The sequence below is a fragment of the Diabrotica undecimpunctata genome, chromosome 4 (assembly GCF_040954645.1).
Source record: "Diabrotica undecimpunctata isolate CICGRU chromosome 4, icDiaUnde3, whole genome shotgun sequence".
In the NCBI taxonomy this organism is placed as follows: domain Eukaryota; kingdom Metazoa; phylum Arthropoda; class Insecta; order Coleoptera; family Chrysomelidae; genus Diabrotica; species Diabrotica undecimpunctata.
In genome coordinates this window covers 124,101,637-124,116,528 of record NC_092806.1, presented here as the reverse complement: position 1 = coordinate 124,116,528, position 14,892 = coordinate 124,101,637, and the positions used below count along the sequence as shown (strand labels likewise).

At 32.4% G+C, this 14,892-nt stretch overlaps 1 protein-coding gene across 1 annotated transcript; it reads left to right on the top strand.

Moving 5' to 3' along the window:
• Positions 1-10,431: 10,431 nt before the first annotated feature.
• LOC140438940 (uncharacterized) lies at positions 10,432-14,381 on the top strand. The gene is made up of 3 exons (XM_072528575.1): positions 10,432-10,715; positions 10,774-11,217; positions 14,271-14,381. Exons 1-3 carry the CDS (start codon positions 10,485-10,487, stop codon positions 14,379-14,381), a joined length of 786 nt encoding a protein of 261 aa, XP_072384676.1. The 5' UTR covers positions 10,432-10,484.
• Positions 14,382-14,892: the final 511 nt, after the last annotated feature.

Below are 14,892 nucleotides of genomic sequence, written 5' to 3'. Positions count from 1 at the left end.
TAGTTAGTGGATATTTACTGCTATTGAATTATTTGATTTTATTTTCTTTACCAATCGTACATTTGATATTTATTTTGAATTATTTGAATTTTACTGATTGCATATTGGATATTTGTCGTGAAAATTTAATACATTTGGGGAGAAATATTGTCGTGTTCTGAAACATATAGAGTGTTGTAAAATTTCACATTTGGCGGGGACAAAAACAATAACAAAAAGTAACAACATGTCTGTCACAAGGAGACAAAGTAAAATGCAGGAAAGGAAGGAGGATAACAGAGAAGATGAAACAATTTTGGAAGAAGTATCGGATAATGAAGGAAATGTGACAATAGTTGAGGAGAGAAAAGAACTATCAGGAATAGATAAAATATTACAACTAATGCAACTCCAGTCACAAACAATGGCAGAAACAAAACAAACAATAGAGAAAAACCAAAATGAAACATCAAAGAAAATGGATAAAATGGAGAGAAATCAACAAGAAAACCAACGGGAAACAAAACAAACAATGGAAGAAAACCAACGGGAAACAAGACAAGCAATAGAACTAAATAACAGGAATATAGAGCAGCGTTTGGAAAACTATGAACAAGAAATTAAAGGATGTGTTGAGGGGATAAAGAAAGAACTGATACAACAGATAGAAGAAATAACCATAAAGAATGCAAAACAAGAGACAGAGATAAAAGATATCCAAAATACGATGAAGGAAATAAAGATTGTCCAGAAAAAGGAATTAGAACAGTTAGAAGAAAAATTTGAAATGGCGCTACAAGAAGACAGGAAGGACGTAGAAAGAAGATTAAAGCAAAATGAAAAACAAATGGCAGAAATTAAACTAAGAGGGGTAGAGAGAAAAGAAGTTATCATCCATGGAACAAGCGAGGCGAAAATACAATTTGGCGGGGATATTCGGAAAACACACCCAGTACCGTTTGTTAAAAATCTGAAAACCAAATTACAACATATTAGATATTTTGACGATTGCAAAGAAACAATTAGAAACCATTTGAAAGAAGGAGCAGCGTTATGGTATGAAAGCAAGGAAGATGAGTTTGAAAATTGGACAGATTTTGAAAATAAATTTCTCAACTATTTATGGGGGAAAAATAAACAGAGAGAAGTCAACCAAGAGCTACAGAATGGAAAATATCACGAAAAAATGAGAATATCTGAAGAAAGATATGCTTTGCAGATATATAACAATTCAAAATATCTAGAATACAAATATTCTACCGAACAGCTGGTAGAAATGATCAGCAGACATTTTGAGGAAACGTTGGAAGATCACGTGATTTTGAGAAACTATCAAGATATTGATAGTTTGTGCCAATTCCTTCAATTAAAAGAAGCGAAAAGAAAAGAAGTGAGAAATAGAAGACAACTTGACCAATATAATGGACCGGAAAGAAGGTATTCATCAAATTATGACCAGAGAAACCGACATCCCAGATCAACAAACGAATATAGGCCGAGAAATTACAATAATTACAATAGACAACAAAATTACGATAACCGGAATGATACACAAAATAGAACAAATGAAAATCACAACAGGAATAGAGATGCACAAAATCCTCCGAATAGGAATACGAACGAACAAAGGGACGATAGAAATAATCAGAGATTCCAACGACAAAACAGAAGAGAGATGAATCATGTGGCAATAGAAAAGGAGGAAGAAGAAGTATTCAATGAATCCAGACAGGATTTTCAATAAGGCATCCACTAAACAAAAGTAAAAAACTCTCCGGTATATTTTGTCACCCGAGAGAGTTTATACAATTGGCGGGAAACGAAAAACAAAATTCTAATTCCAATCTAATATTTTTAGATGCATTTATAAAACATAAAGCGATTAAAATTCTGATTGATTCTGGATCGGAAATTTCGTTAATCAATAAAAAACTAGTAAAAGAATTAAATATGGACAGATTTGTGTATAAGATTCCGAGGGTTGCTTTAGTGGGTGCAAATAATAAAAAATTGACGACAGTAAACGAAGGTTTAGGAGTACGGATCAGAGTGGGAGACAAATTCTATATTATGCAATGTGTGGTGATCGAAGATCTAAATCATGATATGATAGCGGGAATTGATGAATTGAGTGAAAAACATATCACCATCAATTTTTCGGAAAATCAACTGGAAATCAGAGCAGAACCAGACAACATAGAAGAAGAAAAGGAAACAGACAGGAGAAAATTTTCTGAAAGGATAAATGGACAAGAAAAACATAAAGAAATCAATATGACGGTAGAGGATAAATCGAAAGCTCAAGAAAAAAATCAATCCGAAGAGGAAAAGAGAATAAAAAAAAAGAAGAAGAGTTCGAAAAGAAAGCAGGAAAAAAAGGAAGTTATAAGCAGAAAAATGGAAGGAGCCGAAAAATGGTGCTCGGAATACCAGATAGAAATTAAAGATAAAAAAAAAATAGAAGAAGAAATAACGGAAGAGGACAGAGAAGAAATGGCAATTATGGACGAGAATCCAGAATTTTGTGAAGAAGTAATACGGACAGTGAACACATGTGAACAAACTGAGGATGAAGGAAAAATAATATGTGGAGAAAACATGGAGAAGGAAATAGAGAAGATTTTAGAAAATTATGGAGATCTTATTAATGAAGAAAGCCGAGTGGCTAAAAATTATGAACATTCTTTTAAAGTTAAAAACTTAGAAAATTTTAAATCGAAAACATATCCAATCCCGTATAAATACAGGCAAAGCGTCGGACAGGAAATTGAAAATATGATCAAAGACAAGGTGATCGAAAGATGTGACTCTCCATATATCAACCCGATAGTATGCGTAAAAAAATCAAATGGTGATTTGGGATTATGTTTAGATGCAAGAAACATTAATTCGCACACAATCGCGCAATACGAAGCGCCTTTGAACATAGAAGCCATTTTTGGACGAATCACAGGATCACACATTTTCTCCAAAATCGATTTGAAACACAGTTTTTGGTTAATACCTTTGGCAGAAAAGTGTCGAAATTATACCGCTTTTTCTATCGACGGAGTGGTGTACCGATTTAGGGTAGTACCATTTGGACTACAAAGTGCATGCGCTGCTTTGGTTCGCGCATTACACACAATTTTAAATAGGCATGGAGAATTTGTTGTACATTACATAGATGATTTATTAATTTTCTCACCGGATATAACAAGCCATCTACGACATATTCATACTGTTCTCGAAGAACTTGATCAAGCCGGATTAAAATTAAATATTCAAAAGTGTCAGTTTTTCCAAAAAGAGGTATTGTATTTAGGATTCAAATTAGACACAAAAGGGATTTGTCTTGCAGAAGATAGAATTGAAGTCATAAACAACTACCCTAGGCCAACCAATTTAAAAACTTTGCGGGGATTTTTAGGAATGGTAAACTATTTCAAAAAGCTGATACCAGACCTCAGTACAAAAGAAATACCGCTAATAGCATTACTTAAGAAAAATGTCAGATGGAAATGGGGAACGGAACAAGAAATCGCTTTCAAAAATTTAAAAGGAGCGTTTTCCACAGCTGTAAGAGTGCACCACCCAAGATATGAGCAACCTTTCATTCTCAGGACCGATGCTTCCATAAAAAAATTTGCAGGGGTGTTATCACAGATACAAGACGATATAGAGGTGCCAATATGTTTTGTTTCCCGTGTAACCAAAACGTATGAGAGAAAATACAGCGTTACTGAATTAGAGTTTGCCAGTGTGTTATTTTGTGTAAACAAATTACGTTTTTACCTACTTGGGGCAAGATTCACCATTGAAACGGACCACGCAGCGTTGATACACATAATGAAAAACAGGTTGGTAAATAATAGAATTCATAGGGGCATTCTTTTACTCCAAGAATATGATTTTGAATTTAAATATATCAAAGGAACGGACAATATTTTGGCTGATGCGTTGACGAGAGATGAACAATTCCGCAAAGAGGATCACAAAACTCTCCACGTAGGCATGAACATAATGAGAGAAGAAGCAGGCTTATTTTCGTTGGCCAAAATCAGGGAAAATCAGGAAGAATTGAATGAAAGAGAAAAGCAAAGGGCTGAACAAGAAAATAACCTATATTTTAAGAGGGTCGATGGTAAAGAACTCTATGTAATCACGGAGCAAATGGCAAAAGAAGTTTTTTTAAAGTTACACTGTGACAACGGACATATTGGAAGTAGAAAGGTGTGGCTTATGTTCAGGGAGAACTACATTTGTCGACAGGACTATACAATAGCCAAAGAGGTGACTCGAAATTGTGTGACATGCCAAAAGTGTAAAAGTAGGAACTTTAAAAATGAAAACGTCACAAAAAACGTCGTAGCTCGGAAGAAACTGGATATTGTTGCTATTGATATGTTGAGCGATTTGATACCAACAAATCAAAGGAATAAACACATATTAGTTATGGTGGATCTTTTCTCAAAATATGTTAAATTGTACGCATGCAGAACCACAAAAGGAATTGAAATACTTAGGAAGATAGACAATTTTATAGAAACGGTGGGAAGACCAGACAATATTTTATTGGACAATGCGACATATTTTAGGAACGAACGTTTTAAAAAGGAATTAAGAGAGAGGGGCATCGATACAAAATTTATAAGCATCCGTCATCCACAGAGCAACCCATCGGAGCGTTTTATACAAGAAGTCACAAAATTTCTACGAATTGCCGCGGAAGAACATCATCGACATTGGGATAGAAAAGTGTTTGAGATCGAGACCTATTTGAATTGTGCTCCAAATACGGTTACCAAAGAGACGCCTTTATATATAATGAAAGGAACAATGCCTACAAGACCGTGGGAAGACACCGCCCCCAGACAATACGAAGAAGTGATCGAGTTGGTTCAAAGAAGATTGAGACGAAGTGGAGAGAAATATCTCCAAAGACAAGAAAGAACCCGAAGAAGAAGGCCGATCAAATTCCAGAAAGGAGATAAAGTCTTAGTGAAGGCACTGAGGGTGTCGAATTTACAAAATGGTATTTGTGCTAAATTGATGCCGATATTTGAAGGTCCATATAGGGTCAATACGGAAAATGGGGTAAATAGTTATGAATTAGCGCACATAGAGACAGGAAATATACGGGGTATTTTTAACATTCACGACATCTATCAATATCATGAATAGATTTTAATAACATAGTGAAATAATTTGATCCTAGAAAACTTTTGTCATTTTTAAAATTTAACAAAGAGTTTTCGGCAGATCAAATGGCGGGGATTTGTTATGATATGTAAAATCGAGAAAAATATTGGTTTGTTTAAAAATATTTCAAAGTTCAAAAACATTAAAATAATTCAGATAAGTAGGATAATATCCAACAAACATTTCGGAGAAGGAAAGTTATTAAATCCTTGAATTACCTGTACCAAACAAAATGTAAGCTTTACATCAATCATTTCTTTGTTAAACTTGAGTGACCCGCATAAGTTTAAGTGAAAGCCAAAGAATTGAACGGGGTTTTTCAAAATCCATTAATGCAGTGATTAAAGACAATAGAAGGGATTATAGAAAGAGGTTTTTGTTAGTTTTTAAGATTTATAGAAAAATATTATTTGTAAATAAGTTTTAGGAAATTTATAATTATAGGTAAAAATTTGTTTGTTATCGAAATGAAGAAATGGGGGAATTGTGACGAGTTGTGATTGGCGGAGATTGAAAAAGGTGGGATAAGTGTGTGGGAGAAAGTTTAGCGAGATTGAGGAGAGAGAAAAGATAGGAGTCAGTTGGTTTTCCAAATCTGTAAGAGGAACAAGGATTGTTCTCTGGCGGTTCCTGAGAAGTAGCAAGCAGTAGTGTTGAATGTTAGTGAGTTTTTGTGGAGTTAGTGTATCTGACAGAAGCTGGAGCAGCAAAATATTGTAAGTCATATTTTCCTACTTATATTCCAAGAGTCACTGTTCAGGCCAACGAGAGATTCAGTTTATCGTAAAGAGAAGATATTCCAAGAGTCATTTTTCACTCGGGCCAACGAGAGATTCAGTTTATCGAGAGGAGAAAGGCTATCATAATTTGAATGATTTGTGCTTTTGAAGGAGATCATTAAGGACGATATACTTGCAACAATCTGTTGTACGATTGCTGATTACATAGGGAGCGGTTGAGAGGAGATAATATAGTCTACAAGGAACAAGGATTTGGACCACTCATCATCAGAGAGAGATATTTTGTTTCTGCAGTTTTTTTTTTCTTATATTGATAACACAATTTTTACACGTAATTTGGAAAGGATATAAATATTTTGATTAGGAGAGTTAGAATAGTTTGGGGATTTCGAGATTTCAATTAATATTGTTTGTACCATTAATTTTGATTGTTCACGTACGGAGAACAAAATTGTGAGAATCCTTATATGAGATTTGTTTATTGAAAACTTTTGAGTGTGAATTATTTCATTATTTTTATTTCAATATATAGTGTTAGATCATATGTGTTTTTTATTATTCCGGTATTCTCTGGACCTTACCTTTCACATGTAATAGCATAGATATTGAAGCACGAATTTAACCCTGAGATAAAAGAATTAAAATTGTGATAGAGTAATAATCATATCATTTAAATAATTTTAATTAATCAAAAAAATTAATTAGCTAATTATTGCTTGGCGCACCTAGACTTTAAATATCACAATAATATATATATATATATATATATATATATATATATATATATATATATATATATATATATATATATATATATATATATATATACCGAACAATTCAATTTTTTGTTTGTTTATTAATATTGTAAAGCTACCCAGAAGGTAACGTAAAAAACTGATAATGGTTGCTTAATTTTTACTTGGTTGCATAGGTTTATATAGGTAAATTTAAAATAATCTTAATTTGATACATTAAATCAAGTTTAAACTAAGTACTTGAACCTTGACAGATAAGAGATTTGGTATTCTACCATAGTGATAACGCGATATAACGAATTAACATCATTTATCTGATAAATATAATTATATAATCTCTAAACAAAATAGAAATCAAAGACTCACCGATATAATGAAATGCATGTATAGCCACTCGTCAATCACAAGTTTCATACATTTGATATTACGAGTATTTTACAATATACCTTTACAATTCTGTATACATAAATAAAAATATATATAAACAATTAAATAATAAATACTTGTGTATTTCAAATGTCTTTGAAAGTATGATTTAAAAGAAAAGAAGATGTAAGTTACAATTTTTTAGAATTATGTTTTATACGCAAAGACAGACAAAAAGGCTTATGAAATTTTAAAAATACCGTCGATCCAAAGGTTGCCATCATTTTCCTAAATTCTCAGAACATTCTTTAAGTATCCATTGCTTTCTGTCTGCATAGATTAAGAGATCGCGTTAAAGGGAGTTCATGCTGTAGTTCCCGGCCTGATCCAATCGTATAATGCCTCTCTGGCAAACGAGATGCTTAATGGCACAAATTACAGATTACGATTAAAAACTAGGACGTCTCTTAGTCTGACACTGATTTACCTATCATTGCGCTTCCTTTGTCACTGAGATCTTTTTATTCAGCCTTATATCCTTAATAATATACTACATCCTTGAGAGGAGTCATATACACTGATACTTCTTGACTACTTTTCTATCCGATTTTTAGACACCTTAGCCTTCTGTGGCTCTTACATTGGCACAAGTCGTACAGGACAGTTTTCTTCTTGTTTAAGTCCATAATATTCAATTGCTTATTTAGCCTACAATGTTTAGTCAGCAACCTCAATATTATCCTGCCAATTTTCCGATTTTGGGTTAGTAGTCGACAAGGAATTTGGTTGGATGCCACTTAATATAAGTATTTTCGAGTCTGTTGATAATAATTTTAATTGCTATTTGGTTTGAATTTGATTCCACATGGAGATTTACGCATCAAATAAACAGAAATGTTTTCGCTGATGAGGGCAGGAGACCGATTTTGGGAGAATGATATCACTCTTTGATGGATCGACAAAGAGAGAAGTCGGTTTCATTGTTGAAATCTTAACCAATTTGGTAACATCGGGAATGAAATATTGTAAAGTGTAGTAGTCGGAGAACAGATTGGGTTCTGAACGGGAAAACATGGTTCTCGGCAGAGAGTTTTATAATATCATGAGTTTTGGTTAGAAAAAAGTGATTAAGCTCAATTACTATGGGCAGTCTTTGTTAAGCTAGATAATCACCGGTTTGTTGCTGTATTTAGTCTCACGAGATTTGATATAAGACTGTGGACTATTTTTTAATAATTGTAAACTGTTTGTCCTTGTTTAGCGTAGTGTTATGTTCAACTTTATGTTTAATTTTATGTTTATGACATTCTGGGATTGTTGGATAGCCCAAAATTGACGAAATGCCCCTGCGGATGCTCTAGTGAGCGAAAGTACTTGGGCAAGATTTAATTAATGAAGCTGTGCTCGATACCTGCCTTTATTTTTCAAAGTTCATTTATTCGAGCATTCAACTTTAAATCAAGTTGTTAAATTGTTGATAAACATGGCTTAAATTCTGTTTAAATTTAAATTTAATGCACAATCAAATTTAAATTGACTGCATGTAACAATAAATTATAAGTTAAATGATGTTGCGAAGTATTCAATAGAATATCAGTTGAAATCGACACAACTGTATCCCTCTGAGTACAGAAAACTAGATCTTAAAATTTATTTTAAGTTTAGGCAAAGCAACTACTTGTAACATATTTTGAAAATTGTAGCAAATACAAATAATATTTGCTGGAGAGTGATGCGGAAACTTAACTGTAACACCATTATTAAGATTATCCCAGGATGCCTTAGGTAGGTTGTAGTCACCACAAATACAGAATTCACAATCACTGAATCTATCCGCTAAGTCCAACATATAGGTAGAATGTATGTAACAACTATGTTCCCTTACAATAAAACCATTGGAAAAAAAGAATAGAACCAAGTAGCTTCATTATGCTTTAAATATTTGCGGAGTAACAACAAAGTATCTTATTCTAATAAGCGACTGATGTGTCGTACAAAATAAGAACTATATTCTTCTGACATTTTTGTATCGCATTGTCGGCATAGTGAAGAGCTTGTATATGTAGTTATATAGGCTAATGGGTCTATAATTTTCTAGGTCCGTTGTAACTTAGAAAAAAAGAAAATCTTGCCAAAACCTAATGTTCGTCGTGGACACTTAAATTTTATTTTTAAATTTTTTAACACCATGTCAGTTGTGTAGACAGTTTTATTTTACGCAATTTCAATAAAAATAGCAAAGTTCACCACTCTAAGTTTTTATTTTTGGTTTCCATGCAAGTTCCCATAAGCCATATCCCCAATCCCTATGGCGTCATATTAGGTACAATCCCTGTTGGCGATATGATGCAAAAGATGACTTTTTATTTCTTAAATTGTAGTAGTTCTTGTTGTTATATTATTATCGGTATTACATTTTGAGATCTGGCAAAAACCCGAATTGTGCGTCATATCCCGTACGTTTAACTCTATTTGGATTTTGTACAAATTATTTTATTTTTTGCAATACTTCAGTTATTCTAATCTTTTTTTTATACAATGTTAGTACATATTGTCAAACTTTCTCTATAATTTGTAAAACGACAAATACAGTTTATATATTAAATATATTTGTACAAAAACCAAATTAAGTAAAAACGAGATAATATTAATGTTATTGATATAATATATATTACGTATATAAAAAAGTAAACAAACAGAAAAAGACAGATATTTTTCCATTTAAATTTAAAATTCATTTATCCACTTAGCGACATCTATCGATATATATATTTTATATTGTATAGTACGATAGGTAGATATCTGTAAAATAAAACCAAAATATTTTAAAATATGGTCATGTTCGAGAGATGTCGCTAAAAATATAAATAAATGATCACTGTTCATGTAAAAAACATTCATTAAAAAAAAACAATAAATACTCATCTTCCAAACAAAAAACATCTTTTTATAAATACTATTCTAGGTAGCATTATATTCCTAACCTTTTCTACAAGTTAAAACTACTATGGGAAGTTAATTGCAGTATTTGATTGAAGGCAAAAGTGATAGTACCTCAAATATTTGTTTAATTTCTTTATATTGAAAAACGACGGTAAAATACATAGTGCGTCCACATTTAGCATGTTTAACACGTTGTTTCTAATTAATAATAATAATAATAATTAACATACCACAGTAATTTTTCTTGTTTGATTTTCGATATATCATAAGTTTTTTTAGAATATACTTTGTGGCACAACGTTTGTTTCACGCCGGCCAAAGATTAATTTGTTTATTCCAGCCGGCGTGGTTTGTTACGCGTACCACACGCTATATTTCGCGCCAAATGCATATTCATGGTTCTTGGAACACTAGTGGGGTGACTGAATTTGCAGATCGTTTGTATTCTGTGTCTAGTTAGAAGTAGAAGTAGTCTTAGTTGTTGCTGACGGAGTGTTGTTATCGTGTCATTTATTGCAATATGGGAGATTATGAAAAAGAACAGAGCCGTCTGCAAGCCATTTGGAATCAGATTATGTCTGATGCGGACAATGAAAGCGAATTTGCCGATGTTTATTTGTCAGAAGAATATAAACTTGAATCTTCCAATGAGTATTTTTCTGATGGTTGCGAGGAGCCAGTTCCCAAAAAGCGTGTCAAGAAAAATGATGAAAAATCTGGCGAAGGTACTTCTAGTGTGGTTTCTGCAACCGTAAGTTATTGAACTTTATTTTTATTTTGTCAACAATAAACAGGTAAACTTTTTGTAGATGGATTTGGAATCTGGTTCACATGAAACTATTTCAATCCAAGGAACAAGGACTGTTAAACAACAAACAAATATTATTGATGTAACTACACAAGAAGTAATTGATAATGCCACAATTACTGAAGAAGTGTGTCATAGCGAGCAATTTCAGTGGAGGGAAGTTGATGGAACATCGCCGAAAACATTCGATTACAGTGTAGAAAACGACGGAATAAAATCTTCGTATTACGAGAATTATATAGATCAAGAACCATATGATTGTTTCAAGATCTTCCTTACTGACGACATAATAAATTATATAGTTGAACAAACCAACTTATATGCACAGCAGGTTTTACAAAATTATACTACACCGTCAAATAAGGGGAAACACAAGAAGAAGTGGGTTCCCACAAATACTTCTGAAATGGAAACATTTTTTGGCATTATTATGTGGATGGGATTCGTAAAATATCCTCGAATAAAAGCATACTGGAGTAACGACATTTTGCATACAAATTCGATAAAAAGTACAATGTCTCGAGATCGTTTTAAAGAGCTATTAAAGATGTGGCACTTTAGCGACAATATTGACCGATCTGTAGTAAATGATCGGCTATGAAAAATTACTCCACTTCTCGAGAAGCTAATTGAACAGTTTCAAGCAGTAATGGTGCCATGTGAAGAAGTATGCATAGATGAGACACTTGTGCCGTTTAGGGGCCCAAAATTTAGGCAATATATAAAGAACAAACGGCACAAGTTTGGCCTAAAACTGTACAAATTATGTACTATAGGTGGGTATACATACAATTTCAAAGTGTATTCTGGTAATGATAAGATTGATGAAGCTAGTGCTTCCGCAGGAGTTGTGTTGCATTTGATGGATAATCTACTTGACTGTGGGCGTACTTTATACACCGACAACTATTACAGAAGTGTGAGTCTTGCAACCAAGTTATTAGAAAGAAATACACACCTAGTTGGCACTGTAAGAGCTAATCGTAAACTCAATTCTCCCAAAGTGGTTAATACTAAATTAAAAAAAAAATGAAATTGTTGCTGAAGACAGTTCTACTGGTATAGTAATGCTAAAGTGGAAAGACAAACGTGACGTGATGATGCTTACGACAAAACATCAAGCAGACACCACTAAAATAAAGAAGAGACACGGTAAATTGGAGAAACCAACTGCTGTCGTTAGTTACAACAGGTGAAGAGCTACATTGATTTATCAGATCAACTCAAGTCTTACTCTTATTGCCTTAGACGAAGTAATAAGTGGTACCGAAAATTAGCAGTTGAACTGATTTTTGGCTGTGCATTAGTAAATTCCTTTCTAATATATAAGGAGGTAACACAGAAAACAATTCAAATAACAGAATACAGAGAGCTGTTAGCTGCAAGGTTATTATTCGGTAAACATCGTGTGGAGAACGAAAAAGCAGATGATATAGAACAACTAGAACACGTTTTGGTACACCATAAACGAAACCGTTGTGTTGTGTGTTATAAGGCCTTAAAATAATCAAATGACAGGAACACTGCAGCGAATACTTGTTCCCGATCAGTTTGGCAATGCAATGGGTGTAAAAAGAATTATTGTATTCCTTGTTTTTTTCAGAAACATAAGATGAACAAGAAATAATATTTTTTTCGTAATTTTACATGTTTTGTTATAATTGACTAATATTCCGATGTTTCATATACTTATTATAGCTTTCCACTAAAACAGACTTTTTACTATTTACATTTTTTTATTCACCTTACCAAAAATAGGTACATAAAATCAAAACAAACGTCCGGCGCATATCAGCCTCTCGCTAGGACGGCTCTTTTTGTATTCCTGCTTAAATAGCACAGTCGCATGAACCGTTTTGTAATACACGCCGTCTAAGTGAAAGTATACCATGTGGTACACCATTTGTGCCACGCCGTCCAAGGATCAAATCGAGTGTGAGACACGTATTGTCCCACTCCGTACGCAACGTGTTAAAAAAAAGTACTGTGAACCTGATTAAGCAGAATTTTGCAAACAAATCAGCGTTTCAACAGGAAAATTATGTACCTATTTATCACATTTATGCATTACACAAAATTTATTTGAAAATCCTTTATAAAAGGTGTATAATTAAAACACCCAATCGGGCTACATCACAGAATATTTTCGTAATCAATATTCCATCATCAGTGTGTCTAAGTGTACATGGTTTGAGACACTAAATATTTGGGTAAAAACCCGTTAAATTTTTATCCAAATATTTAGTGGCATATATACATATATATTTATATGTATATGTATATGTATATATAGTCTTATGACAGGTTCTTTTAATTCTTTTCTAAGGTTCATTTTCATTGTGTAAAGATGTAGTGAGCAATACCTTATCAACAATAATATAATAATATAATTACGATTTTTATTGGGAATAAGCCGCAAATTAAATTTAAAATAAATTGACGTTTCAATTTCCACTTCGGAAATCGTTTAAAAATGATTCCCAAAGTGGAAATTCAAAAGTGAATAAATTTATTTTAATTTTATATTTAAGATGCCACAAGAAAATGGCTTCAGAACAATAATATAATAATTATAGCAATAGGTTTATTTTAAGCAATTTAAAATTTTGATCAGATGCCCATGAAGATGATCTAGTGATCGAAAGTACTTGGGCAAGATTAAATTAAACTGTGCTCGATATATACCTTTTATCTGATCAAAGTTCATTTATTCGAGCATTCAACCTTATATTTATTCGAGCATTCAACCTTATATTCACTTTAAAATTATTTAATTATACAGTGACATTCAATTTAGAATTCTTTATTGTTTTAGTTTTTTACCACATAATTTCCACTCTGATAAAACCAGCCCTTGCGAAAAAATTCAAATAGTTGTAGTACTTTATTTGAGGCTACGAATATTTTCTTCGATAAAATACTTACCTACTCCTTGAGTTATCCTGTCTTATTTTCAGTCGCAAATAACTTAAAAAGTATTGACTTGTTGTTTACAATTATTCAGTTTATCCATTTTCGGACTTATTTTAAACATATATTTATTACCATATAGTAGGGATAGCTTTCACTCACCAAATAAAAGCAACCTTGGACTCAAGTAAAAAAGTAAAGTTAAGGGCAATGGGAACTTAAATCCAAATTTTTAAGCAAATCCGTCGTGGCCAGGAAAATAACAATCCAAAATGGTCACTTATGGGCGTATTAATCTTAATGAAGTTGGTTTAGTTAGCAGTTTTAATTAAACAATCTAGATTTATCTGCTGCGTTATTTTTTACATGATTTTTGTTTTCACTTCATCGGTTACTTTGTCTTGTAGCTCTTGAAACAGAATTTAAACACATTCGAAAGCTAGAGTAATAAAAGATAGTTTTCTAAAATATATATAATATATATAATATATATAATGTATACAATATATATAATATATATAATATAATATATATAATATATATAAATATAGTATATATAACGACGCTAAGAATACACTTCTTTGGCAGGTAACCTTCGGGAAAGCGTTAGGTGAAGGATTGGCTAAAGATGGTATAAGCCCGTTTGGTGAAAGACAGAACGTGAAAGTGGTGGAAGTTAACATCCAAAACTTACATTGAAAATGTTCAGTTAGTCCTTGTAGTGAAAATTGTCTTAAAATATTTAAAAAAACATTTAAAATTTTTAAATAAAAACATTACAACATAAAAGGGTATTTTTATAACTACAACACAAAAACATCTAAAAAACAAACAAAAAACATAACTTCATGTCAAAGGCACTTCAAAGGGAAGAAGTAGAATAAAAGAATTTTTCTTCTGTTTTGTTAAAAATTTTGCCATCTTCTGTCAACATCTCGATGTCACATTTAATAAGGTTATATTCACATTAACATCTCATGCAACTCATATAAAACCCACAGCCGGAACAAAACTTTTTAAGATATACAATCAGCAGGGAGATGAGATCTATTCTCAAGTGCAGGTAGGTCATCTGTGTATGTTATGATAAGTTGCCTCCATATTCCAGTCTGTTACGTCTTGTAAGGTCTTGTTGAAGCAAAAAGGGGTAAATACAACTCAAGTTTTCCACATCTTTCTTACAGTTTATAGAAGAGCTACAGTTATGGAT